This window comes from Pelophylax lessonae (assembly GCF_965119305.1).
Source record: "Pelophylax lessonae genome assembly, chromosome: 9".
In the NCBI taxonomy this organism is placed as follows: domain Eukaryota; kingdom Metazoa; phylum Chordata; class Amphibia; order Anura; family Ranidae; genus Pelophylax; species Pelophylax lessonae.
In genome coordinates this window covers 255,852,977-255,880,601 of record NC_138776.1, presented here as the reverse complement: position 1 = coordinate 255,880,601, position 27,625 = coordinate 255,852,977, and the positions used below count along the sequence as shown (strand labels likewise).

The window sequence follows — 27,625 nt, the reverse complement described above, 5'->3', positions numbered from 1 at the left end:
TTTTTGTTGCATGCCAGTCTCATGTGGAAAGTGAAGATGTTATTTTCATACGAAAATTCCCGTATGACAGAATTCAACTTCAGAAGTGATGTCATGTGTTGAATTGTTTTGTATGTGTTCTTTCGTTTCTGAGCATGCCTAGTCTTGCTCTCACAGACGCAAACTGTACTAATGAAACGAAAATCGGACGTTGTGTTGACGTGCGATAAAAATTTTATAGCCTGCACATCCAGTTTTTGTCGTCCGAAAATTCGGCTGTCGAAAGCACTATACTAACAATCCGAAAATCAGCAGATCGTTCGTCAGATGAAATTTTCCTTCCAATTTTCGTATCGTGTGTACGGGCTTTAAGACTGGGATGCCATTAAAGTTCATGTGCGTGTAAAGGCAGGCGTCCTAATACTTTTAGTAATCTAGTATGTGTGTGTGTGTGTGTGTGTGTGTGTATATATATATATATATATATATATATATATATATATATATATTATGTAAAAAAAAAAAATTTGGCAGGAATTGTTTAGTAAAACTTTGTTACTGTAACTTACTAAACCTGCTATAAAAAAAAACAGTTGTACAAAATCGTTATTTTTAGAAATGTGTCTTTCATTGTTTGTCAGTTACAAAATGTTACAAATAGAAACAGTAGACTAAAATGATGTTCATTAGACACTTTGTCCAAGAACACGTATACCTGTGATTATTCAGCAAATTATTGTCCGCAAAAAAAAATCTTAAACAAAAATAAATTTGTTATTATCCAGCTGTCAGTAAGAGTCCAGTCACACTTGTGTGACTTAAAAATTGAGCAATTTCTATTGCGACTTCACCCTGCGACTTTGATGTGACTTTGGATGAGTGCGACTTCGTTACGACTTTGGCTTTGACCAATGTAATTGTTTTGTTTTTGCTCTACAAAGTCATTAGACATGTGCAGAAGGAAGAATTAATTTCGCTTCCCTTTTGATTTGTTTATTTTCTAATGAATTCCAAAATTTTAAAACCATTTGAATTTGCATCGGACGAAAATTGATCGACTGATTTAAATTCTGTGTGAAGAATAGCTGGCTGTTAAAGCTCCACAGAAAAGGGCAAGCTCCACTTGTCTGCCCCCCAGTGCCACATGTGGCACCTTGTGAGGGGGAGCAGGTACTGGTTTTGACAGGTACCCGCTCCTACTTCCTGTTGAGTTCGCTGCAGCCGACCCATTGAGAAAACACAGCACGATTCATGCTTGTGCAGTAGGAAACTGGATAACCTTACCCAAGATGGCGGTCCCAGCAACCAAGAGCCGATTCATAAATTGGCTTGGGTGAGGACACTGCGGGATCCCTGGACAGGTAATTGCCCTAATAGTAAAGGTCAGCAGCTACAGTATTTGTAGCTGCTGATGCTAAATTTTTTTTGGGGGGGGGGGCTGGACCTCCGCTTTAAGTTAAATGGGTCATGCTTGGCAGGTGCTACACCCACCAACCATAACAGGGTGTCTAACTCCTGCTGCAGCTGCGACATGTGTACACCCCTGGCCACTGCAGCTAAAGGAGGTTTGAGTGGTTGGGGCAAGGTGATAAAAGCATATCTTAAAAAAAAAAAAAAGATGGGGTTTTACCATCCCCCAAACTGTAAATGAAACCTTACTGTTCTGAGCCCCCTATACGGCTGCTTCCACACTGATGTGCTGCGGTTGACCTGCACTGCGGGTGCAGCGTAGTGCATTTGCAACTTTTCTGGGCTAGCTGCGCTTTGCCATAGACTTCTATTATATCCTGCAGATGTGGTATATTTTCTGAAAGCGCACCAAAACTCCTGCATTCAGAAAGTGCACCAAACACGCAGGACATAACAGAAGTCTATGGCTAAGGGTAGCAAGCCTGCAGGACATAATAGAAGTCTATAGCTAAGCGCAGCAAGCCTGCAGGACATAATAGAAGTCTATGGCTAAGGGTAGCAAGCCTGCAGGACATAATAGAAGTCTATAGCTAAGCGCAGCAAGCCTGCAGGACATGATAGAAGTCTGTGGCTAAGAGCAGCAAGCCTGCAGGACATGATAGAAGTCTATGGCTAAGCGCAGCAAGCCTGTAGGACATAATAGAAGTCTATGGCTAAGCGCAGCAAACCTGCAGGACATAATAGAAGTCTATGGCTAAGCGCAGCAAGTCTGCAGGACATGATAGAAGTCTATGGCTAAGCGCAGCAAGCCTGCAGGACATAATAGAAGTCTATAGTTAGGCGCAGCAAGCCCACAGGAAAGCTGCAGGTACATTGCACTGCACCCCTGGTGTGGGTAAACCGCATCACATCAGTGTGAAAGCAGCCCTATGTTATTATGCCTGGTGTATTCCTTCCCACTGACCTTAAGATCTTTTTCCTGCTGCTGGCACTGCTCTGGAGACCGCTAGCCGGGATAAGAGTGCAGTTGGTGTCACTCCGCATGGGACAGGAGCGTCACTACAGAGGAGGCATCGGCTTATGCAGCTCTTGCTCCCTACAACAGTTCCAACTGTATAAGTAGTCCCTCTGCATTGCACTCTGTTTTGTGCTCTGGTATGACGAGTCAGCAAGCCCAGACCACGATCTAGCAGTCACCTGTCCGCAACCTATTGGTAGAAAGTGTTCTACAGGTTGCTGACCCACGATTGACTCTGTCAGTATCTCAGAGGGGCCAGCTCTCTGGATGCTGCAACCTCTCGACATCTCTGGCAGCCATCTTAGTGTGGGACCTCATATAATAGGGTAACTGCATCATTCAGGTGCACCTGGAGTGAGTGGTAGGTCAGGGACAAAGACCTTGCTGGTTAGGGAACACAGTGAAAGATTCCTGATGAGTAGAGTCAGCTCAGGGACAACGTCCCACATCCCCGTATGTGGACCAGCAGCATTATTGTGCCATTCCAGTACACTGCAAACTGCCACCCCTTCAGTAGAAGTCGTCCTCCAGTAATACAGGCCCAAGCCTGGTGACACTGTACAAATAATGACTGCCCTATTGCCTTCTATCAGTGCCTGCAGAAACTCTTTACTCATTACCACTAACCTATATACAAGATAAATTACAGCATTAAAATTGTGTGTGGTCTCTCCCTGTTTGGGTACCCAAGGTGTAGGCCCGCCTACAGAAAGACATTGTCGATCAGATTCTAGAAAGGAGGGTCGATGATGCCAGCACGTTTTAACCTTTTTTGTTGGGAAATGTATATAGTGATTGCTAATCTCTCTCCACAGGATAACATAGTTGCGAAGAAGACATCAGGAGATGGACAAAAATCCATTATGGTTCCTCTACATTCCTTACTGGTTCCAGAAAGAAACAATGAGTGGAAGATTTTACAAGTCACTCAGAAGATCATTGACCTCCTGATGGAAGAGGTGAGTGGTGCTGGGACATTATCCAGTAACCGACAAGGGATGTGTCTGGATGGGGACTGTATCATTGTGTCTGTCAGTTTCCTATAAGGTGTCAGGATGTCTGCATGGAAGAGCCGAGGCATTTTTACTAATTTGTTTTATATTTATATTCAGAGTGGGAACTGGAGCAAGTTTAATGTTAGTATCAAAGAAGACAGGATTAAAGAAGACCAGGAGGAAGATAGACTGATAAAAGATTGGGAGTGTTTAGGACACAAGGATCTCTACAAGGACATCATGATGGAGAATCAGCCGCCCCTCACGTCACCAGGTAAGAGGAGACTTCATTGAAAAGGAGAGAGCAGTACGGAGGGTCCACCTAGATCCCCCATCATCTGATAAACACATAGAAACAATGTATTCAGTCAGTGTGTGTGTTTCCTACAGATGGATCCAATAATCGGAACCTACCAGAGAGATGTCCCCGTCCTCTGTGTTCCCGGGATTCCACACAGGAAGATCACACCATCCCTCGCCATCATCAGGTAGATGGAACTGAGGATGCTGAACTTGGCATGAAACTGTATTCGATGATGATTCTTCTCTGGCTATGTAGTCTCGGGATATAAGTGTTTAAACTCATTCTGTAATTTTAGGGGGAAGAAGTGAAGGGTATAAAACTTGAAATTAAAGAGGAAGAAGAGATGTATGTGATAGATAATCAACTGTCTATAATTGAAGGTGAATTAATGGAGACAATGACCAAGGAGGAATCTTCTTTAGATGTCAGCACAGGTAAGATGATAGAATATAAAATGCAGAACTTCAAATTTTTATTTTATGTTCGTTTTTTCATATTTTATTAAAATTTTCATCAAATTTGGCTTATGATATGATAGAAAAGTATCCAGTGAATGTATACCGCACCCCACGCAGTGGAGATACTGTACACCATATGAAAGGTCCATCTCCATTCCTCAATATAACGCCATGTTCCCAACAAATGAGGAGATACTGTACACCATATGAAAAGTCCATCTCCATTCCTCAATATAACGTCATGTTCCCAACAAATGAGGAGGACATACTTTACACCATATGAAAGGTCCATCTCCATTCCTTAATCTTTACGTCATGTTCCCAACAAATGAGGTGGTGGAGATACTGTACAATATATGAAGGGTCCATCTCCATTCCTCAATATAACGTCATGTTCCCAACAAATAAGGAGATACTGTAAACCATATGAAAAGTCCATCTCCATTCCTCAATATAACATTATTTTCCCAACAAATAAGAAGATACTTTACAATATATGAAAGGTCCATCTCCATTCCTCATGTGATGATCCCAACCAATGAGGAGGAGATACTGTACACCATATGAAAAGTCCACCTCCATGTCTCAATATAACGTCATGTTCCCAACAAATGAGGAGGAGATACTGTACATCATATGAAAGGTCCATCTCCATTCCGCAATATAATGTCATGTTCCCAACAAATAAGAAGATACTTTACAATATATGAAAGGTCCATCTCCATTCCTTATGTGATGTTCCCAATCAATGAGGAGGAGATACTGTACACCATATGAAAAGTCCATCTCCATTCCTCAGTATAATGTCATCATGTTCCCACAAATTTGATTAAGGAAGGTCCATTTCTGTTCCTCCCCATATTAATGTCATCATTAGTGTATAAAGACCTTCCCCCCTATAGTTGCTGTAGTTGCTTTTGTTGCACTGTACACCTTATCTGATTTCTGTCCTTGCCTTGTTATCTTTTGTATCTTCCATATCTTGGTAACAGTTGACTTCTAGAACAACAGTCATTATTCTTAACTGAAGGACATGAACAATGTTTTAATATTTGTATTAATATTAAATAAAAAATATTTCCAACAGGAGGCCATAGAAGCTGGAATGCCCCAGAAAGACATCCTTTTTTAATTGCAGATTTTAATAAAGAAGATACTGGCATGGCCCTGACATCTCCAAGAAAAAGCATTGTTACTAAAAATTTACATCACAAACCTAATCCTTTGGTAAGATCAACACATCGGGTTAATTCTAAGTCCAATTATAAATCACATAATTTGTATGGATATATGGCATATTGATATCACAGGACAAATAAATCACTGGATCCTTCTAATCTTGAGGAATTTTTTTCCTTTTCAGAATTTTGAAACATCATTCAGAAAAAATCATGACCCGGCTGTAAACCAGAGAATATCCAACAGTGAAAAACCCTTTAAGTGTCCCGAGTGTGAGAAATCCTTCATGAGGAAAGCAGGACTTGTTCAACACCTGAGACTCCACACCGGAGAAAAGCTGTTTTCGTGTTCTATTTGTGGAAAGACTTTCACTGAGAAATCACAACTCAATCGGCACCACAAAGTCCACACCGGGGAGAAGCCCTTTTCCTGTTCGGAGTGTGGAAGGTGCTTTCCTCATAGGGGGAACCGTGATAAGCACATGAGAATTCACACCGGTGAGAAGCCGTTTTCTTGTTCAGAATGCGGCAAATGTTTTGCACAGAAATCAACACTAATTATCCACCAGAGAATGCACATCACCTGAGGCTGGTGAAAAACCTATGGTGGCATTTTACTGGCTGACTTGTTATGTCCTTAGAACGACCGTACGAAAATGATAAAGCCGTTAGAAAGGATCAGCCTACCCATATGGAATATTTTCGTTTTATTGTTATGTGATCTCCTTTCTTTCATTTTTTTTTTTTTTTTTAATTACATTTTTTGTTATATCATTTATATTGCATCTTCGTGTTGTAGTTTTTCCTGAAACTGAAACTTTTTGCCTTTCTCCTTTCTGGAGGTTTCCCCCTCTTCCTGTTGTGTCAAGAAAATTGAGGGAAAATTTGTCAAAGACACAGGCATGGATAAAGCCATTTCATAGAAGGGGAAGACTTTAATCTGCTTTTTTTCTTTTTGGGATGTACATGTCACCACTGGAGAGGTTTTTTGTCCCAATGTAGTTGTCACTGGGAAATTTCCTTAACATGGATACATGGATGTGGTAGTCCAAGTCTGCGTTTTTTTTTTTTTCCTTTTTTTTTTTCTTTGGGTAATTTATTATTATTAATTACCTAACAGAAGCTCACACCTTCTCCATTCTGTCTAAAAGTAACGAAAAAAAGTTTTGGATTTTCACTAATTATTGAAGTTCTCTGGGAACAATGGTGGGGTTTCTGGCTATTCTTCCTTCTTACGTTACATAAAGATATGTATAGCGTGATAGCAATAAAATAAAGTTCTCATTGATAAACCTATAGTGTGGACTCTTGTTTTGTTTCATATGCCCAGTTACAGGGGCAGACTGGCAACTTTCGGCCCAGGGGGCAACTACAAACCAGAGGCCCATGGTGCAGCGACTCGGCCCGCCTCACGCTCTCCTTCTTCTGGCCTGCTCCTGACCCCCATTCCAGGCTCCAGGTACTCTCTACTCAAATGCCGAATCCGGGTTCCCGACATGGCCAGCAGGAGACAGTTGGGGGAGCTGGACGGAGGGAGGCGAGTCTCCGTTGGGGCATGTAACCAGCCTCTGCTCAGACACAGTTTACACCATCCATGCTGGGGGGAGGCCTGCGCTCAGTCCTTGTTTTAAACCCGCACTAAGCAGTGGGAACTAGGTCAGCGGTGGGGACTTTTTACTTCTCTTCACCAGAAATTCTTTAGGCATGTCTGTGGCAGAAGGAGTGCAGCCTTTTAAGGGGCATCAGAGTGGCCCGGAGGGCAATTGTCCCCCTGCCCCCTGGCCCAGTCCTCCCCTGCCCAGTTACCACCGATCAGGATTACTTGTTCTTCATCAGCAACGCTACAAAGGTGACTTATTGGAACCTAGTTTTTGGAGAAGGTTATTTGTTTTCTAAATGTAATCAGATTATCAGACAAACATTTTGATTAAGCTAAAGAGGGACATGAGAGGTGAGTATCTAGTCTGTTGGTCTGTGGTTGTCAGGGGGTACGAGTAGTTACAATAGGGAAATATCAACAAATAAGATGGGATGAAGAAAGGCCATGACAGAGAGAGAATCACACAATGATTTGGGCTCTTAGTGAGTCAGCTAGTGCTTTGCCAGGAACCCTCTCGTGGAAGTAACCCCAACAGAAACCGATGCAGCCATGAGGCAATGGGTGTCTAGAAGCTGGAGTGAGGCTTGAGGCTGGTGGTGCAGAGGTTGTGCAGTGGGGGAGTGTCAGACTTTTTAGATTTTGGATGAAGTGGAGGCTCTGGGTAAAGCAGAGAATGAGGATTTTGGTGCTAGGAGACAAAGAAGGCTGCAAGTGCATCAGAGGTGCTGTGTAGACTATGGTTGCAGCTAGCATGCAGCAGAGATGCATCAGAGACTGTGGATGTAGCTGAGGTGTAGCGAAGGCTGAGACTGTGAATGCTGTAAGAGCACCTGAGGCGGGACGGAGACTGCGTGTGTAAAAGAGGGCCGTGGAGGGTCAAGGATGGCTGCAGTGGCAATAATGAGCCTTGCAAACGGCAGCGGAGGTGCAAGGGTGGCTGCAGCAGAGACTTGTGGATGTTCTATAGGGCAGCGGCAATACTAGGGCTATTATAGAGGATAGCTTTGAAAGCTTAAGGGTGTGATAGACACAAATGTAGCTTTTGGTAACTGAATTAAATTACAGATTCAGCGTGCCGCAACAACACATGACGGCTTATGACATGTCAGATGATGTGACTATGACCCCCTCCAGTGTTTATGGCCATGGGGAAGAGAGGAAAAGCCAGCAATGAGTCATGTGAGTTAAATAGCTGGGACATTACCCCCTCTTATAGGGTCTCCCTATAGCAGGGGTCTGGTAACTTTCTAAACAAAGGGCCAGTTTATTGTCCTTCAGACTTTAGAAGGGCCGCAATGTGGCCAACAGAAGTGTAACTTTTCCTGCCATCAGTGGGAATAAACATTACGTTTGGTATTAGGGTGAGGAAAAGTGTTCCATCATTGGTATAGGGTGAACTAGTGCCCAGTGTTTGGTGTCAGTGGGAGAAACACCACCCCATTGTTGGTGTCAGTTGGTAAAATAGCATCTCATATCTGTGGATGGAATGGTGCCCTTAGGGCTAGATAAAGGCAAGCAAAGGGCCGCATACAGCCCCCAGGCCGCAGTTTGGAGACCATTACCCTATAGGTTGAGGGCCTGGTTTCAGAGGGAAGAGGTGATTGAGGAGCAAAAACATCTAATGCCAATTGAGATCCAGGAATGTTTTTCCAGGCTTTGCTATTTAACAGATAATTCAACTTGCCTCTTGGGATCCTAGAAATTTAGATTTGCTGGAACACTTATTCTTTTTTTTTTCAATCAATAGATTTTTATTGGTTTCATCAAAAAAGACAATAACGAAGTTACATCAATTGGATGTAGAAAACAGGGGTAGTAACAGGGTAGTGGAGCTTCATTTCAAAGATTGTCAATAAGTGTTACAATAGTAGATGACAATAGTAAATATATAAGCAAGAGAAAACATACATAAGAGAAAATATATATTTAATGGTGGAATTATGGTTTAGACTTCCAAATGGGAAGGGAAGGGAAGAGGTAGCCCCCGCCTACCCGGCCCAGAGCCCCAAGGGGAACAATGTCACCGAGTCGGGTGGAACACTTATTCTTAGAAGGAAGCTGCCTGAGAAGAAACTGAATGGAGCAGGGTAAAAGAATCTGTTACGACCCCCTTAGCTTCATAAGAGAGGAATGAAAAGATGAGGAGGAACACATCGCTTTGGAAGTTACAGGATTGATATTGCCTGAGATCTCGAAAGGTGCAAAAGCACTGTTGAGAGTCACGCTCCTAGTAAAGTTACTGGAACTTAACATTGATAAGGATGAAGAGGGAATTCGAATCAATCAAAGAAGAGAGTAGATCTCTGCCTGTCAGCTCATCCTTGTCACAATTGTATAGTCCCACCAGAATGTGGTCATTAGGGCCTCATTGTTCCAGACCAGTTCAGCCAACAGAGCCCAAAATCGAATCTCATACTGTCCCACTGTCATGCTTCCTTGGTTGAGGGTGCTAGCAGCAGAGGAGGTACATCTGGGCACAATAAACATGGAGAGAAGGGCAGCTTGGAACTCTGGAAAATGGGATAGTCTCTCTTGTAGAGGGAAGTAGCCCAGACCAGGACATCTTTGGCTAGGAAGCAGATAACATAGAACAGTAATTAGGGAAATTTTGTTTGCTCTTCGGACCCTTGGAACAATGAGGAGATGGCTGTAGATGTAGAGTCAAGGAGGAGGTAGTTCAAGAAAACAACAAGAGAAGGGCGCACCGACCTTGTGCATTACCACTTAAAAGTTTATTAAAATCAAAGAAGAGTGGCGTACAATATACTCACAAACGTAGCATAAGAACAAGCATATAGGAAATGGGCACCGCTCGCTTCTAGGACACTTCTCTACTGCTGGAAAGCGTGATGGCGTCCTCAAAACCTGATGTGGCTTATGTGTTTCGAGGGAGGACCCTCTTCCTCAGAGCCAAAATCGCCACTCTTTACCACAGTTGGCTGACCATGTACATGCACTATTAACGTATAGTAGAGGTGGTCAGATCCTTCAGGTAGGTTTTCAAGCAGTCTATATGAGAGTCCAGCTCTTGCAAGTATCGCACAAGCTGTTCTTGTGTGACCTGCTGTGGTTTGAAATATATTATTTTTTTTTATCTTCCTTATTTGGATGACTAAAATCTTCTGGGGGCAGCCATTTTATTGTAGCCCATGTATGAAGACACGTTGGTACACAACCAAATAAACACATCAGATGTCTCCTTGTTTTTTTTATTTGCTCAACTGCCATGAGTTTTCTGGTGAGATTTAAAGCAAAACCTCAGGTTTGAACATTATTTTATGATGAACAGTGTGCTCCTCTAGCTATGCTGGGCTTCAACAAAATGGCCGAGATGAACCAATCAAAGGAACCTGCCTTTTACCCATGATGCTGAGCATTGGGGGGATGGGCACTATTGTATCAAGAAGTGAATGGAACAGAGTTGGGAGCGATGGAAGAAAACTGCACCAACCTGACGGAGAGGGTATTACAGCTCACCCTGGAGATCATCTACCTGCTGACCGGGGAGGTGAGGAGGATTCTGGGAAAAATGTGTCAACTTTTTTTATGTAAACATTTACCTGCCTGAGATAATTGTCCTAATTGTGTGTGTGTGTGTGTGTGTGTGTGTGTGTGTGTATATATGTATATGTGTGTATACATATATAAAAAATATGTGTGTGTGTATAATATATATATATATATATATATATATATATATAATATGACAAATCACCAGAAAATAAAGTTCACATTTTTTACAATTTATTTTTTAAAATTCCATATTTTTTTAAAACAAACTTTTTTTCTGCTAACAATAAGACAAAATAATTTTAAAAGGTTATTAAAACTGGCACTTGAATTAAAAAGATTTTTTACAGAATTTGGAAGACCTACAAGCAGCTGTAAATTGTTGTAAAAAAAAAAAAAAAATACCAAATCACCAGAGAATAAAGTACACATTTCATTTTTACTTTTTTTTTTTTAATTTTCTAATAGACTAGAAATTTCACATTTCTTAAAGCATAAATTTTTTTTTCTGCTAGCAGCAGGACAACATAATTTAAAAAAAGTTCTGATATTTGTTAACTGGCACTTGACCTAATAAGAATTTTTACATAGTTTGTGTGACCTACAGCCAGCTGTAAATTGTCCTACTTTAAAAAGAAAAAAAAAGGCAAATCACCAAAGAATAAAGAACACATTTTTTTTAATTTTTTTTTTAAAAATGTTGTTATAAATTAGAAATTCCACATTTTCTTTAAAAAAAAATAAAAAATGACCAGAGAAAAGTACACTTTTTTTTTTCATTTTGTTATAGTTTAGAATTTCCACTTTCCTAAAGCAAAAAAACATGTTTCTCTGCTAATAGCAGGACAACATAATAAAAAAAAGTTCTGATATTTGTTAACTGGCACCTGATTTAATAGGAATTTTTACGTAATTTGTGTGACCTACAGCCAGCTGCAAATTGTCTTAGTTTAAAAAGGAAAAAAAAATGACAAATCACCAGAGAATAAAGTACACATTTTTTTAATTTTTACAAAAAATGTTGTTATAAATTAGAAATTCCACATTTCTTAAAAGAAAAAAAAAATGTTTTTCTGCTAACAGTAGGACAACATAATAAAAAAAATGTTTTTGTATTTGTTAACTGGCACCTGGCTTAATAAAAGTTTTTACAGAATTTGTGTGACTTACAGTCAGCTAGGTACAACTTTTTTTTATTTTTTTATTTTTTTTTACTGAAAACTGGCCTTTTTAATTTCTTTTTAACAATGGCCTCTGTCTTTAACTGAGGTATAGCTTGGTTGCTTATATTTTCTACACCCGCTGTGTCGGAGTTGGCTTGTCTTTGATACTGATTCAGATATTGTGATTGTAAACCTGTGTCTTTTATTAAATAAAGATTTAAAAAAATTATTAAAAAAAAATAATAATAATAATATAGTTGTTTGTGTCCAGGATTGTTATACTCATTGTATGTCACTGTTGCAGGTGATAATTTTACGCAATTGGCATTCTAGTCAAATTTTTTTTGTTGATCAACTAGTTGAAGAACAAATGAAACGTATAAACCAATCACTGTTTTTGAGCCCAATATTAGTGTCTGTGGCAACCATTAGTACTTCAGAGGGGTCACCTTGTACTGCCACATTCCTCCTGTCCTCCAATCTTTACTACATCCTTTAATTGCAGGTTTAAAATGAATATACAATGGTTTCATATATATTTTCTTTTTTGTTTAGCATGATCAGAACCTAAAAATAAAACTTTTTCCCTGAAGGTGCTCCACAGAGTTCATAAAACCACCAGATTCTGAGACTTTTTGCCCAAAAAGATCAGTGAGCAGTCAGATACGCACAATCTGTCCATCTCAGGGTGGATTTTGGTGGAACTCCAGCCATAACCTAACACAACTACACCATAAATAGGATACCCAAGTAGGCCTTTATAAGATCATTGTACCAAAGAGGACAAAAATTGCAGAAAAGTATAACTAGACACCTGAGCTGTGATTGGATAGTGACCTACACAATTTAAGAGGACATAGCTAAAAGGGCCAATTTTCAAATATATAGAGAACTATAACCGAGACTGAAGACAAGATACCTTTGCTTAAACGTGGGCAATGGTATGTATAATGATTGCTAATCTCCCTCCACAGGATAATATAGTTGCGAAGAAGACATCCGGAGATGGACAGAACTCCATAGTGGTCCCTCTACATTCCTTACTGGTTCCAAAAACAAACCATGAACAGAAGATATTAGAAGTCGCCCAGAAAATTATTGACCTCCTGATGAGAGAGGTGAGCTGTGCCGGGAATTCTGGGACATTATCCAGTAACAGACAATGTCTGGATGGTGACTGTGTCATTGTGTGTGTCAGGTTCCTATAAGGTGTCAGGATGTCTCTGTCTATTTCTCCATGGAGGAGTGGGAGTATTTAGAAGGACACAAGAATCTCTACAAGGACGTCATGATGGAGAGTCAGCCACCCCTCACATCACCGGGTAGGAGGAGACTTTATTGTAAAGGAGAGAGCAGTACGGAGGATCCACCTAGATCCCCCATCATCTGATAAACACATAGAAACAATGTATTCAGTCAGTGTGTGTGTTTCCTACAGATGGATCCAGTAATGGGAACCCACCAGAGAGATGTCCCCGTCCTCTGTATTCCCGGGATTCCACACAGGAAGGTCACACCATCCCTCACCATCATAAAGTAGGTGGAATTTAGAAAGTCAAACTTAAACCTATAACCGTATAACTGATATTAGACTATAATCTTCAATGCAGTCTTGAAATAATAGCAATGATTTTGTTATTTTAAGGGGGAAAAAGTGATCAGTATGAAAACAAATGTAAAAGAAGAAGAGATGTATGTGAGGGCTGATCAGTTTTCCATGAAGGATGCTGAAATGATGATGACACTTGCCAAGGAGGAATCTTCTTTGGATATCACCACAGGTGAGTGGCACTTCACATTTTAAGTTGCTGCAATGAAATTTCAGCAAAATAGACTAGCCTGCTGCATCATTTTTCCACTTTGATTTTCGGGGTATCTTTGAATTCAGCCCTCTGTAGGGTGATAATTTTAATTTCCATCAAACGATTTGGCATCCTTTCGTTCCTAACACATTATCAGTAAAGATATCCAGCATTCAATTTTTCCCCATTGAGATCTGATATGTTTTCAAAGTGTTCCTTTAATGTTCAGCCTATCAGTGCCCATCAGTGCTGCCTATCAATGCCCATTAGTGCCGCCTCATCAGCGCACATCAGTGAAGGAGAAAAATCACCTTTCATATTTTAATATATTTTCATCAAATTTGGCTTATGATATGATGGAAAAGCGTCCAGTGAACGTATACTGCATCCCATGCAGTGGAGATACTGTACACCATATGAAAGGGCCATCTACATTCCTCAATATAACGTCTTGTTCACAACAAATGAGGAGAAGATACTGTACACCCTATGAAAGGTACATTTCTATTTCTCATGAGTTTGTACCTGGTTTATACCAGAACTCTGAGTAACAGTTGACTTAAAGACCAACATTCGTGGCTCCTGACTGCATAACATGAACAATGAACAAGCTATTTTTTGTTATTTTCAATAGGTGGACACGTTGGCTGGAATACTTCACAGGGAAACCATATTTTATTACCAGACATTAATGACCAACAAAATAGGATGGCACAATGTTCTCCAGGAGTAAAACTTGCTGGCCAATATACATATCAAATACTAGATCATGTAGAGAGATCAACAGATCAGTTTACTTCTGAGGAATCCAATAACAAATCACATATTATCTCAAATGTCCAACCAAGGTGTTCCAGTACAAATGGGTCACCAGATCCTTCTAATCCCAAAGAATTTTCTTCTAACAATTTGGATACAGTTACACGGAGAAACAATGAGGTATTCCCATGTACTTTTTGTGAAGAATCATTTCTAAAAAAACATGACCTGGTCGAACACCAGAGAATCCGCACCAATGAAAATCTCTTTTCGTGTCCTGATTGTGAGAACTCCTTTATTAGCAACTCAGAACTCATTCAACACCAGAGAATCCACACTGAGGAAAAGCCCTACTCATGCTCCGAGTGTGAAAAGTCTTTCACTGTTAAATTACAACTCACGATACATCAGAGATTCCACAATGGTAAAAAACTCTTTGCATGTTCTCAGTGCGAAAAGTATTTTACCTGCCAATCAAAACTTGATATACACCAGAGAGTCCACACTGGAGAGAAGCCCTATTCCTGTTTCAAGTGTGAGAAGTCCTTCACGCACAAGACTGGACTAATTCGACATGAGAGAATCCACACCGGGGAAAAGCCCTTTTCATGTTCCGAGTGTGAAAAGTCTTTTGCCCAAAAATCACAACTCAAGGTACACCAAAGAGTCCACACCGGCGAGAAGCCCTTTTCCTGTCCCGAGTGTGGCAAATGCTTTTCTGAAAAGGCTAATCTGGATAACCATTTCAGAGCGCACACTGGCGAGAAGCCGTTTTCCTGCCCGGAATGCTGGAAATGTTTCGCACATAAATGGACGCTAAATCTCCATATGAAAAAGCATGCCACGTGAGGAGGTTGAAAAAAAGTATGGTCGCGTTTCATAGGATGAATGGATCTGTTTCTAGAACAATCCCGTGATAAAGATGAGGTATTTTAAAAGAGCCGGAGTTGCAATTGGGATATTTCCAATTCAGGAGTTTTGGTCTATTCCAATTATTTATTTATTTATTTTTATTAAAAGCACTTCTCTGATTTAGAACGTATTGCACATATTAATTATGTTGTGGCTTTGCTTTTTTTTGGAAAAATTAATTGATCATTGTGACCCAGTATGAGGCTTGGAGTGCCACTCTGAGCAAGAGGGATATGGTGCGATCCCCCTGGTCTTCAGAAATGGGGTGCCAGTGTTAAGCTCACTCGTCCAGCAGTGACAGAGTGGTATAAACAAAAAACGCTCAACCCGACCGGAGTGTAGATGAAGATGTCAAATTATTATTATTAATATGGATTTCTATAGCGCCAGCAATTTACGCAGCGCTTTACAATATTAGAGGGAGACCGTACATACACAATACAATAAAATACAAGAGGATTTAGAGGGCCCTGCTCAGAAGAGCTTACAATCTAATGGATGGCCTCGGCTAGCACTGCTTCACAAACTGCGCCGGCTGAGGCATTTCACCCAACCCATCGGGCTTGGTTACAGGTGGGCGGGTGAAATGCATCAGAAGAGGCGGGATTTGCGAAGCAGTGCTACACTCCGGGCGGGTTGGGAGTGCAACGTTTTTTGTTTACACAATTCATTGAACGTTCCTACATTTCATACGATAGAAATTGAAGCCTTAATATTTACAGGGGGGAGAAAAAACTTTCACCAAAATGTTGCTGTATCTGTCTTAGAAGTTTGAATCTGATAAGTGATAACAGAGAAGAGATAAAGGACATCACAACATATTTATTAAGCAGATCCACCCACCCCACATGGAATCTGGCTTCAGCAGATTGTGTAATGCTCCAACTTTCTGCCCTTGTGTGTGTTCCTTTTGTGATTTTCCCCTTTTTCTGTTGTGTCATTGAGATAGGAATTGACGGTGGCAAAGTCTTTAGCAAGTACATAGACCATAAATCAAACCATTTACATTGAAGAGTGTTGCTGCTGTTTTTTTTGGTTTTACTTCTCTCCACCAAAATGATTCCTAGTCGCTACCACTGATGACAGTGGTAGCTGGGACAAGAAATCCAAGATGTTTCCTCAGCAGGGATAAAGATAACGATAACCTGACGGAAGCTCTCGCCTTCCCAATTATGTTGAAATCAAAAGGTTCTAGCTGCATTTCCTCTTTAATCACTAGAATTCTCTCCGAACAATGGTGGGCTTTCAGGCTTACTTTCCTTCTAATGATACATATAAATATGCATTGTATGACAGGAATAAAATACATTTCTCGTTGCTAACCCATACTTTGGACTCTTGTTTGCTATGCGCAATGCCGCCAATACATTTATTTTAACCAGCAACACGATGGGTGTGACTTATTAGAGCTTGGCCATTAGGCCAAGGTTATGTGGTTTCTAAGAGAATAGACGGAAAATAGATCATCTGCTGAACATTCTGACAAAGCTAATGATAGCCCAAGTATCTACAGTCGTCTGATGGCCTGAGGTTGTCAGAGGGGTGCTGGTACTCCACATGAGGAAATAGCAACTGATGATGACGTTAAAGAAAGAAAAATAATTATACACTGGTCTTGGCCTTTTTCAGGTTCATACAAAAACCAAAAAGAAGGTATTGGTAGGTATGGGGTATTTAAAAGAGAAGCATGGCCAAAGCTTTCATGGTCATACTTCTCTTGTGGGTCACAGGGGTGTGCCTACTTTTGTGCTCCTGTGACCCAGAGTTTGCTTATAGTTGGTTATTGTCAGCTGATGTCACAGAGCCACTCCTGGCTTTGGAAGAATCCTGAATATTTTGTCTGGATCCACCCAGCTGCCTGATTGACAGCTGGCTACACCTCTGAGTTTTTCTTTTCCAAAAGTTAAATTAAAACCGCTTACTTCAACATGGAAAAACTAAACATAACAGTCCACACTTCTGATACACTAAATAAAACTTTGGCTCACAGCCATCACAAGCTTGTCCCACCACAGGGTTTTTTAAAGTTCCAGCCTGCTTTTAGGGGTCCTGAAATGCAGCAAGAGCTCAGTAGCACCATCTCCGTAATCAGACAGTCCTCACACAACTGTGTCTAGCTCCACTCAACCCCTGTCACGTATCTTGGTTGGAGGCCGAAATTACTAGAGGGCTCTCCTTGCGGCTCTGGTCCACGTACCCCTGAGTATGGAGGCAGAGGCACAGGTGAAGGAGGATCTGGTCTGTAGCCAGCAGCAGTGGGACCTCACCAGGGAAGTATAGAGGTTGTCAGTTTGCAGGGTGGCACCTGGGAGAAGAACTTTGGTAGCACGGTGTGGGGACTGTACCATAGTCCGATCAGAGGCAGGGATAGGTAACCACCAGGATCTGAGATGTGGTCAAGAGACAAGCTGAGGTCAGTTTGGTTGCACAGCAGAAACAAGGTGAGTAGCCAGGCTGGGGTCATACATGGAGGAGCAAGAGTAATCGTAAAACAGGAGGCGAGCACCAGGAATACAGGTTGTCAGTTTGCAGGATGGCACCTAGGAGAAGAACTTTGGCAGCACAATGTGGGGACTGTGCCATAGTCTGATCAGAGGCAATGATAGGTAACCACTAGGATCTGAGATGTGATCAAGAGACGAGCTGAAGTCAGCTTGGTTGCACAGCAGAAACAAGGTCAGTAGCCAGGCTGGGGTCATACACGGAGGAGCAAGAGTAATCGTAAAACAGGAGGCGAGCACCAGGAATACAGGTTGTCAGTTTGCAGGATGGCACCTAGGAGAAGAACTTTGGCAACACGATGTGGGGACTGTGCCATAGTCCGATCAGAGGCATGGATAGGTAACCACCAGGATCTGAGATGTGATCAAGAGACAAGCTGAGGTCAGTTTGGTTGCACATCAGAAACAAGGTCAGTAGCCAGGCTGGGGTCATACACGAAGGAGCAAGAGTAATCATAGTCAGGAGGCAAGCACAAGGAAACAGAAGAGTGTGGTCAGAGACAAGCTGAGTTCAGGATCCAGAATATGAAGTACAAGGACAGGAGCAAGCCAGGTCAGCAACCAGAGATCAATCAGCAAGAACAGGAACATGGGTCATGGGCGAGCTAAAGAAAAATCCATTGACTACTAGACATCTACTGGAAAATCCATTGACTACTAGCCATCAGTGCTTCCTTTAAATAGATAGCTTGGCACCCTTCCTGAGACTGTACGTGGGCATGCACAGGCATGTGCCATGAGTGCATGCCAGTTACTGGCAAGAGTCCTTTGGCTGTATGCCTGCGCATGAGCATTGACTTCCTGAGAACACCTCACAGACACCTGTTGACTGCTTCTTGCCCCTTTCAGCACTCTCTTGCAGGTGAGTTAACCTCTTTAGGACCACACTCCTTGGAGTCAAGGATAGGGGCTCTTTCCCACTCAAAACCTCTCAGAGACTCTAAATTCCGGGTCCCAAACCAGGACATCAAACAATCTTGGGAACACAGTATGTCAATTTTCCTCTTTTGCTGGATCACCCTGGAGCCCCTCACCCTGCATGGGTAAGAATTTCTGAGTACTCCTAACTGCTTCTTTTCATTCCTCTGCAATAGGACCAGAATGCAAATAAAGGGGACATGTATCTCTCATCCAGGAACCATCCCTGGTGTCCTGTACAGATCCATAGTAAAATTTTGATTCAGAGGCACCCTCCTGCACTGAGCTGTCATTATAAAGATTGCATGGAGTAAAAAGAAGATACTAAAGGGAGAATAAGCTACATGATTAGATAGACAATATCTGACAATATTATTGGGATCTACCCAGCTGCCTGATTGAGAGCTGGCTCCGCCTCTCAGTGTGCAGCTGAGAGACGAAGCCAGCTGCGCCCACCCCATCCCCAGCCCGGCACTCCAGTGAGCACTGCGGGAACAGAGCAGACAGCGGTGACTGACATAGAAGAAAAAGATCGCTCAGTTCTCAGGCTTAGAACCTACGTGGGACAGGTGCAAAATCACACTGATCCTGCAACACCCATGTAAAAAGGGATAAAGGCTGGTGTCATGAAATTCTGCAAAAACATTGTTTTATTATTGCAGGGGAACAGCAGTCAAAAAAGCCAATGCGTTTCGGCCATCAGGCTTTAATGAATGCTGCAACATAGAGGTGAGCATGGATGTTTATTTTTTCATAACTCATAATTATACATATTACAATATCCATTATCACAAACCTGTATACTGTACATGGTGATGTCACTTGGAACAGCAGAGGGTTCTGGGGGACACTCAGTTCCCATTTCCTGGAACCAACATGGCAGCATACATAAAGTATTGGCTCTGCCCCCTAATGGCTCACAGGATTGGCAATATGCAATAAGGAAATTCTTGAAATATCCCATAGTGATAGGTAGGCATGAAAGGAAGTCATCATAAGTCATGCAATCTTGAAAAAAAAAATAGCAAGAGTGGTGAGTAGAGTGGGTAAAACCTTTATATAGATATTTAGCCACCAACCATATGTATGTTGCCATATATGCAGCAGAAAAGTAAAAATATGTCAGATAATGAAACAATATTCTCCATTTTCTGCCTTATTAGGCAACACATGGGTGCACTGCTGATCCAACATAGACAGTAAATATGACCTCTGCCACTCCAACAGTTCATAGAGTCAAGGAAAAGTGCACCACCTCAACCCTTTGAGTTGTGCTGGAATCAGGTCCTTGCTTGGAGTCCATCACTCCTCCACACATGGCTTAGTATGATTAAGCCCATTGAGTAAAATATGTCACGGGATAGTCATTTTGGCTAAGATCAAGTGTATTATCTGTTCTTATCGTTGTTCAGAAGGGGTGCTACACCATCATTCCAGCCCTTTGGTAGGAATGGCTGGCTTTATAGTATCCTGCTGGTGTGATGGGGCTTTGAAAGCTAGTACCTGGCAGGAACAGAAACTGGGTTGCTAACAGGCAGTTGGGGCATAGGAGTAATCCCCCCCCCCCCCGGGAAAACTGGATGGGCCCAGTTCCTCCTGATTTGAATGGATCTACCTTGTCTAGCAACAATGGGCTGGGAAGGCAGAGAGTCCACAATGTCTGTGCCCCCCGGGAGTGGTCGCCCTAGGGGTGCCCTTAGTATCACTTGGGTGTGGGACCCCACTGTATGAACAGGCACATGGTCATGGCACGAAAAATACTTTTTCTGCACTGTGCCTCCATGGCCTAGGCTTTTTTGCTAAGGCCGTAGCAATTTTTGCATGGCCACTTATTTATTTTTTTCTCCTCATGTTTGTCACTTTTCACTTTTGTGTGTGTTTTTTCACTGGATGGAGAGTGCGAGTCCTCTGGCTTGCCCTGAAGTCTGGGGGGAGGATGTGTGGCCATTAGGTTCCTTCCTCCTCTGAACTTAGGGGGTCTCTCTTAGGGGGCCCCTCGACCTAGTACTCGTTGGTCAGGTTTGGCTGGCCATGAGGAGTGGAGTCGGCCAGGCCTTATGGCTGAGTGGACCAAGTTTGTAAAACATGTCCCTGTCAGGAGCTTTGTGCCCTGGGGGTTCAGGGTAAGTTCTAATCCCTTCAGGGAGTGGATAAAAGAACACCCTTAAGTTCACTTTTTCTATGTTTGTGTTTTCACATGCTCCTTTTTAGTTCACTTAATGGTTTTCGTTTTATTTTTTGCACCACTGATTAACTACTTGCCGACTGCCCCACGCAGATTTACTGCGGCAGGGCAGTTTGGCTGCGCATAATCACGTATCTACACGTGCGCCACCGGAGCCGTGCTCCCGCTGTGATTAGGCACAGCGGGAGCCAGATCACAGGAGAAGTGGGTGCGATCGCAGCCGGCCTCCTGCAATCTTCAGGGAAACTGACAGGAGAGCCGTCTGCCTATGTAAACAAAGAAGGCGGCTCTCCTGTCAGACAGGCACAGTGGGATCGTATGTCTCTGCTAAGCTGAAACACTGATTTCTGTGTGCCTGTCACAGAGCGCTCCCCCCCCCCCCCCACACACACACACAGTTAGTAAGCACAATTTAGGAGCAAACTTAACCCCTTGATCATCCCCAGTATTAACCCCTTCCCTGCCAGTGTCATTTATACAGTAACAGTGCATATTTTTTAGCACTGATTACTGTATTGGTGTCAATGGTCCCCAAAAAGTGTCATTTAGTGTCAGATTTGTCCGCCACAAAGTCGCAGTTCCGCTACAAATCGCTGAACGCCGCCATTACTTATAAAAACAACAAAAAAAAATAAAAAGTCCAAAAATCCCGTAAAGCTTTTTGTGATTTTTTTTTTTTTTTACCAAAAATATGTAGCAGAAAACAAATTGGCCTAAAATGTTAAAAAATTTAGATTTTACAATTTTTTTTTGGGAATGTTATATAGCAGAATATGAAAAATATTGTTTTTTTTTTTTCAAAATTGTCGCTCTTTTTTTGTTTATAGCGCAAAAAATAAAAACCGCACAGGTGATCAAATACCACCAAAAGAAAGCTCTGTTTGTGGGGAAAAATTTGGGTACAGTGTCGCACGACCGCGCAATTGTCCGTTAAAATAACGCAGTGCCGAATTGCAAAATAGGGCCTGGTCAGGAAGGGGGTAAAACCTTCCGGGGATGAAGTGGTTAAGGGGGTAGAACCTTTCGGGGCTGAAGTGGTTAAAAAAAAAAAAATTGTCACAGGGTGGTCCTGATGGCAGGACCATGTGCTGAAGCTTGTTGGCTGGTTAAAGTTTTGCCTGGGAAGAAAAAGAAATCATCATGTGCGGCTTTTCTTTTGGACTCGAAGCAACAAATGTGATCATTGGGTAGCATTGTCTCAGCAATACGAGTTCTGAGACCATTCACAATATTTTTTACAACCTGGAACCTGGTATTTCTGGTCTATTTCATAGTATGTGAAGGCACCATGTGCTTCTGGTGGTAGCCATTTTATTGTAGCCCATGTATGGCGACATGCTGGCGTGTAGCCAGATGAACAAATGCCTTAGAAATTCACTGTGCTCTCAGTAATGTTTTGATAGAGGACCTCAGTTCTAATCCTTTTTTAAAGCCAATGTAGTGTTTGGTCTACTGGGCTACAACAAAATGGCCGAAATTAACCAATCAGAGGATCCTGCCTTTTTACTCACTATTCTGAGCATTGGGGGGATGGTCTCTATTGTTGCAGGAAGTGAATGGAACAGAGTTGGGAGCAATGGAGGCAAACTGCACTAACCTGACGGAGAGGATATTACAGCTCACCCTGGAGATCATCTACCTGCTTACCGGGGAGGTCAGTTTTATTTCAGGAACAAATCACCAGGAAAGTTGTACAATGTACATTTATTTAAGATTTTTTTTTTTTTTAACTGACTAAAAATTACACAACTTTTTTAATTCACAACTAGATAAAATATTACATTTTTTTTTCACGATTTTTATCAAAAATAAGTAACTAGACTTTTTTATCTTATACAACCTGTGTTACTGACAGATGACTAAAATACACACTTTTTTTTTTTTTTGCCAAAAAGTTAATAAAGGATCATGGGTTGGAATTGTATCATGGCCCAGTTAACTCTTTCTCTGCCAGTGCTATTTTTGTGGGGATTTTTTTGCACATGTTTAAAAAAAATCATTTTAGGCCTGAAGATTACATAAAACCTCAAAATATTACATATTTTCTAAAAGCTGACACCCTATAGAATTTAATAGTGTTTGTTTCAAATGTTTATGACACACAAGATTAGCACAAAAGTTGAGGAAACTCAAAAACTCTGTAAAAAATGCACTAACGTTAATTTTAGGGCACACAAACGCAGTAAATTATCCATTTTTTTTTTGTAAAATATAAAAAATGAGGTTAATAGAGAAATATATAATCAAGCGCCTTGGATGTCAACTTTGGATGAAATTTAGGACAATTCGCATATAGGATCAATCTGCATATAAATGGGGTTAATGGAAAATGCTGCTGGTTAACTGTAGATATACTACATATATATAAAGACCAGAAAGAAAAACTAGCGCAAATTCTATTTAGACCCAACTCTAGCTAAAAAGTTATTTTTGCTGGAGTTGGGTCTAAATAGAATTTGCGCTAGTTTTTCTTTCTGGTCCTCAAAAAATGAGGTTACACTGAGTAAATAGATAGCCAACATGTCAAGCCTTAAAATTGCATGTAATCCAAATAAAAGATAGTGGCACTCATGGGTCTGGAGAGGTGAATGCACAGTGAAGATTTTATCTCGACGTTTCAATGCAGCACAAGCTCATTTCCTCAGGATCTCAGAATTAAAATTGCATGTACCTGTGAAACTACAATAAACTTTAGTAACCTATATTTTCCATAAGTGATGCTTACAGGTCATCAGTGTAACGTTACCCAGAAGCTCTGATGGTAACTTCTTTTGTTTTGAATTGTTCATAGTGATTGCCACTCTTCCTCCACAGGATAAAATATTTGTGACAAAGATGTCGGGAGACGAACAAAAATCCATTATGGTCCCTCTAAATTTCTTACCAATTCCAGAGAGAAACAATGATAAAAAAATACTAGAAGTCACCCAGAAGATTATTGACCTCCTGATGGCAGAGGTGAGCGGTGCCGGGAATTCTGGGACATTATCCAGTAATAGACAAGGGATGTGTCTGGATGGTGACTGTATCATTGTGTGTGTCAGGTTTCTATAAGGTGTCAGGATGTCTGCATGGAAGAGCCGAGACATTATTACTAATTTGTTTTATATTTATATTCAGAGCGGAAACTGGAACAAGTTTAATGTTGGTATCAAAGAAGACAGGATTAAAGAAGACCAGGAGGAAGTTAGACTGATGAAGGAGTGGGAACGTTTAGAAGGACACAAGAATCTCGACAAGGACATCATGATGGAGAATCAGACGCCCCTCACATCACCAGGTAAGAGGAGACTTTATTGTAAAGGAGAGAGCAGTATGGAGGGTCCACCCAAATCTCCCATCATCTGATAAACACATAAAAACAATGTATTCAGTCAGTGTGTGTGTTTCCTACAGATGGATCCAGTAATGGGAACCCACCAGAGAGATGTCCCCGTCCTCTGTATTCCCGGGATTCCACACAGGAAGATCACACCATCCCTCACCATCATCAGGTAGATGAAACTAGATGGGTAGTAGATGGTGGCTGTCCAACCTGACTTAATACTGTGTTAATCTATATTCTTCAATATTATCCCAGGATAATAGTGCTCACAGACATTTTTTGATGTTAGGGGGAAGAAGTAATTGATATGAAAATTGAGGTTAAAGAGGAAGAAGTGAAGGATGTGAGGGATTATCAACTGTCTATGAAAGAATGCGAAATGAAAGTGACAACTACAAAGGAAGAATCCTCTCCTAATATAAACACAGGTAAGTATTGTAAAGACAAAAATTGCATATTAAATTCAATATTGCATATATAATTTAGAGACAGACAAGAAAAGAGGAAGACTCAGCTGATCTGCGCATGAGTTTCCTTTAAAAAAATATGTTTTTATCAATTTAGAAAACTTCTTTAGGCTGATGGAGAAATCCCTATTGTTCATAAGAACATCAACAATATAAATATTCTATCATCAAATGTGCCCAACAAATGAGAAGGATATACTGTACCCTGTATGAAAGTCCATCTCCATTCCTCAATATAATGTCACATTCCTAACAAATGAGGAGAAGATACTGTACACCATATGAAAGGTCCATCTCCATTTCTCAATATAATGTCATGTTCCCAACAAATGAGGAGGAGATACTGTACACCATATGAAAGGTCCATCTCCATTCCTCAATATAACGTCATGTTCCCAACAAATGAGGAAGAGATACTGTACACCATATGAAAGGTCCATCTCCATCCCTCAATATAACGTCATGTTCCCAACAAATGAGGAGGAGATAATGTACACCATATGAAAGGTCCATCTCCATTCCTCAATATAATGTTATGTTCCCAACAAATGAGGAGGAGATACTGTACACCATATGAAAGGTCCATCTCCATTCCTCAATATAACGTCATGTTCCCAACAAATAAGGAGGATATACTGTACACCATATGAAAGGTCCATCTCCATTCCTAAATATAATGTAACGTTCCTAACAAATGAGGAGGAGATACTGCACATCATATGAAAGGTCCATCTCCATTCCTCAATATAACGTCATGTTGTCAAAAAATAAGGTGGAGAAGGTCCATTCCTGACTTAATAAACCTATCATTGTATGAACACCTTGACTCCAATGTGTTAGAGTTGGTCAGGTTCCCCACAAATGAGGAGGAAATACTGTGCACCATATGAAAAGTCCATCTCCATTCCTTATTATAAAGTCATGTTTCCAACAAATGAGGTGAAGATGCTGTCCACAAAATGTTGGGTCCATCTCCAATCCTCAGTATTAATTCATATTTCCAACAAATGAGGTGAATGTTCTATATGTCAAATAAAAGTTCCATCCTCTTCTTTTCAATATAACATAATGTTCCCAACAAATGAGGTGGAGGAACGTCCATAGCCAGTCCCCACCTTAACAACATTTTTAGTGTATGAACATCCTGACCCAGTGTGCTATAGCTGATTTGGTTGTGTTGTACACCTTCTCTGACTTCTAGCCTTACATTGTTGTTATTGTTGTACCTTATGCAATACTAGAGTTCTGGGTAATATTTGATTACTAGACCAACATACATGACATCTGATTGCAAAATATGAGCAATAAACATGCTGTTATTATAAAAAAATTTCTTTCCAACAGGTGGACACAATGGCTGTGATACCTCAGAGGGACATCTTATTTCTCCTTCAGAATTTAATAAAGAAGATAATAGCATGGCTCAATATTCTCAAGGAGTAAGCCTGTTTACCCAGTATATACATGGTAAACTTGATCATATTGCGAGTTCAACAGATTTGTCCAGTTCTAAGGATTCTTCTGAGAGACAACATGCTATTATCCCAACGGTCCATTCAAGCTTTAACAGTGCAAATGGATCACCAAATTCTTCAAATCCCGATAAGTCTTCTTCCAATCATTTGTATACAGCTACAGAGAGAGACAATAATATATTTTCATATTCGGAATCCAATAAACACTTTTCAGCAAACTCATCTCTTCATGAACATCAGAGGACACATACTGTGAGGAGTCCTTTTGTATGTTTGGAGTGCGGGAAGCGTTTTTCTCGGAAAATTGCTCTCGTTTTGCACCAGCAAAACCACACCAATGAGCCCCCATTTCCATGCCAGCATTGTGAAGAATCTTTCCTAGAAAAACATGACCTGATTGTTCACCAGATAATTCACACCAACGAAAAACCCTTTTCATGTTCTGAGTGCGAAAAGTCCTTCAGATGCAATTCAGAGCTCATTATACATCAGAGATTTCACACTGGGGAGAAGCCCTTCTCATGTTTGGAGTGTGGAAAGTCTTTCACCCTCAAGTCACAACTCAACGCACACCAGAGGGTCCACGTCGATGATAAGCCCTTTTCATGTTTTGAGTGTAAAAAGTCTTTCACAAACAAATCGGAACTCACCCGACACGAGAGAATCCACACTGGGGAAAAGCCCTACTCCTGTTCTGAGTGCGGGAAGTCCTTCACCCTCAAATCTCAACTCAAGACACACCACAAAGTCCACACCGGGGAAAAGCCCTACTCATGTTCTGTGTGTGGGAAGTCTTTTACCCAGAAATCGCAACTCATTACACACCAAATAGTCCACACTGGTGAGAAGCCCTTTTCTTGTTCTGAGTGCGGCAAATGCTTCCCCAGCAAAGGTAACCGTGATAAACATTTCAGAATTCACACTGGCGAGAAGCCGTACCCCTGTATAAAATGCGGCAAATGTTTTGCGCAGAAAGCAACGCTAATTATCCACCAACAAATGCACAATACCTGAGACAACGGAAAAGCATACGGTGGAGTTTTATAGGCTAAATCGTAATGTCTGTAGGACGATCGTGTGATAAAGATGACGCAATTTGAAATGATTAACACATCTAAATAGAATATTTTAGATTTATGTGTTTTGGTATATTTTATTTTACTTCAATGTGTTGTTTTTTTTTTTTTTTTTTTGGCACATATTAAAAATAATGTAGCTTTGCTTTTTATGGAACAATTCATTGTCCTTTTTTTTACGTTACATAAAAATGAAAATCAAGCCTTGACAGGCACAGAGGAAGTACAGATTACTCACTTGGGGGGTTTCAATTTTGATCCAGAAATTGGTATAGTGCCATATTTCCACTCTATCTGTTTTGCCATTCAACCAGGGTTTAAGGGCAAATATCGCCACCAAGGATAGGAGCAGTAATGGGGTATGAACTGTAGACCTGTTAAAGCTGTCCTTCCTACGTTACCTCAAAATATGCATTATATGACAGCAAATAAATACATTTATTGCTAATCCATAGCGTACACTCTTGTTTTGTATGTATTGTTACCACTGATGAGAAATACTTGTCCACATTTAGCAGCACTGTGAGGGTGACTTATTAGAACTTGGCTTTTGGAGACGGTCCTGTGTTCTCCAAGGCTGGTCATACATT

General features: G+C 41.1%; 1 protein-coding gene across 1 annotated transcript in view; it reads left to right on the top strand.

The window, feature by feature from the left end:
* LOC309562659 (uncharacterized protein) overlaps nucleotides 1-26,997 on the top strand; it is a 28,851-nt gene extending 1,854 nt beyond the window's left edge. Inside the window, exons 2-6 of the mRNA XM_082266933.1 lie at nucleotides 3,223-3,366; nucleotides 23,813-23,972; nucleotides 24,089-24,186; nucleotides 24,307-24,445; nucleotides 25,829-26,997. Of these exons, the coding sequence (XP_082123059.1) occupies nucleotides 3,223-3,366; nucleotides 23,813-23,972; nucleotides 24,089-24,186; nucleotides 24,307-24,445; nucleotides 25,829-26,973 (1,686 nt within the window). The 3' untranslated portion in view covers nucleotides 26,974-26,997. The remainder of the gene's footprint in view (nucleotides 1-3,222; nucleotides 3,367-23,812; nucleotides 23,973-24,088; nucleotides 24,187-24,306; nucleotides 24,446-25,828) is intronic.
* Nucleotides 26,998-27,625: the final 628 nt, after the last annotated feature.